Below are 1,615 nucleotides of genomic sequence, written 5' to 3'. Positions count from 1 at the left end.
AGCATTTTCCTGATTCTTGCTCAGGGACTTCCGCGCTGCCCTCTGCTCGACCGTGGTCGACGGAAGGGTCTGTGATGTTGACACGCCGGCGAGAGGTACTTGGGCGTCCTCCGAATCAGGTGTGGGGGACGGCTCAGGGCTCGAGGGGACACTCCACACGGATTTCCGTCGCGCTCGCGAGGGCTGCAGCGGGCTGCAGGACGTTGCTTGTGGGAGTTCATCCGAGGACTCTGTTTCTGCCATTGTCTCGACGTCTGCCGGCGGCGTTTTCTCGCTCCCAACCTGGGGGACCCAGCCCCATTGAGCGCGATACCATTGCCCGCGCAGCGCATTTACCGTTCTTGGAATGCCGAACTTCTTGAGCCATATCCGTTGAATATCTTTCCAAGGGGTGTTCTTTTGCCTCAGCTTGGTAATAAAAGGAAGAACAGCCTTGACCTCATCAGACCCCCACTTTCTGACCACCGGGCCCCTTCGCCTTGACCGTGTGAATAACATGATTGCCCCCAAGGATATCTGACCCGGTGAAACCTTCGGCAGGGCAGAGCAGGGCGCAATTTGTTGCTCTTAGCGAAAGATGTGTCCTGGGGTGGGCAACAAGGGTTGACCGTTGGTTTATGACCTCGGAACTTGCAGCGCGTCTCTTTTTGGGGTTGGATCCACCGGAACCCGATAGTCCTTTTCGGTGGACGTCTCTATCACGTCCAGCACTCTGACATGCTTGATCGTGTCGTCTTGAGACTCCTGAGCGGTTCGCCTACGAGGGTGGAGCTTCTACTGTACAGGTGAACATTAGTGTTGGTACACTATGGTCGCCTGGCTTCCCCTAAAGCCTTGGCATCGGTTGGCCTGTGTGCGTCTCCAGGCCCTCATTTTCCCCCTGGCTTAGCTCCAGCTGCGGTGGAGCTTAGTTTGTTCCTAGTCGACTCCACTGCAACCGTCTGTTGCACTGTGATGGACAACTAACGGTCAACAACTAGTAATTGGATCTCTAGGAATAATTTTTACGGCATCTGAATTTCGCCTAACATTGGGTCAACATGAGCCGAGGATCGAAACCGCGCAATTCATGCCAAGCATCCGACAAAGCGAGGGCCACCCTTACAGAGAGGGGGCAAAAAGAAATAAGATTCTGAAAAATAAAAGAAATCGAAAAATCGAAAAAAAATAAGAAAATCGAGAATAAAAACGAGAAAGGATGGGAAGAAAAAGGAGATGACAAACGTTCAGAGCTCAAAGCAGCATTAGACGAGGATTCTATGCCCTGCTGGGTCCACTCCGAGTTGTGGTTATAAAAATTGCACCTCTTTGTGCAGCCTGTCCATCATTGTGTTTTCCCTACGGTTGGGAGGCATTGGGGACTTTTGATACAAACATACCGTCCAGCGATCCTATGCCGCTGTTTGAACCATGACCGATAGCTCAAGGATCGATAGCTCAGGGACTCCTGCGAAGGCCCGGGGGAGCTGGCGGATAAACAAACCTAGACGACGCAGAGCCAGACATTCCCAACGAGTGACCGAGAGCAATGGCCAAGAAGCCCAGGCCGGTGACGCACATGGCAATGATTCCCGTGCAGATGCCCTCGGCGAGCCTGATTCGGAGTCGGACAACG

General features: G+C 53.3%; 1 protein-coding gene across 1 annotated transcript; it reads right to left on the bottom strand.

Annotated features, from left to right (window-relative positions):
• Nucleotides 1-28: 28 nt before the first annotated feature.
• BDV37DRAFT_290033 (uncharacterized protein) lies at nt 29-498 on the bottom strand (the record flags this gene model as incomplete). The annotated part of the gene is made up of 1 exon (XM_032088625.1): nt 29-498. A coding segment is annotated over one exon (470 nt), but the record flags the coding sequence as incomplete, so codon positions are not given.
• Between the last annotated feature and the right edge of the window lie 1,117 nt (nt 499-1,615).

The sequence above is a fragment of the Aspergillus pseudonomiae genome (genome assembly GCF_009193645.1).
Source record: "Aspergillus pseudonomiae strain CBS 119388 unplaced genomic scaffold BDV37scaffold_320, whole genome shotgun sequence".
Lineage (NCBI taxonomy): Eukaryota > Fungi > Ascomycota > Eurotiomycetes > Eurotiales > Aspergillaceae > Aspergillus > Aspergillus pseudonomiae.
Note: the sequence above shows the minus strand (reverse complement) of the source record. Positions and strands in the feature narration are given on the sequence as shown.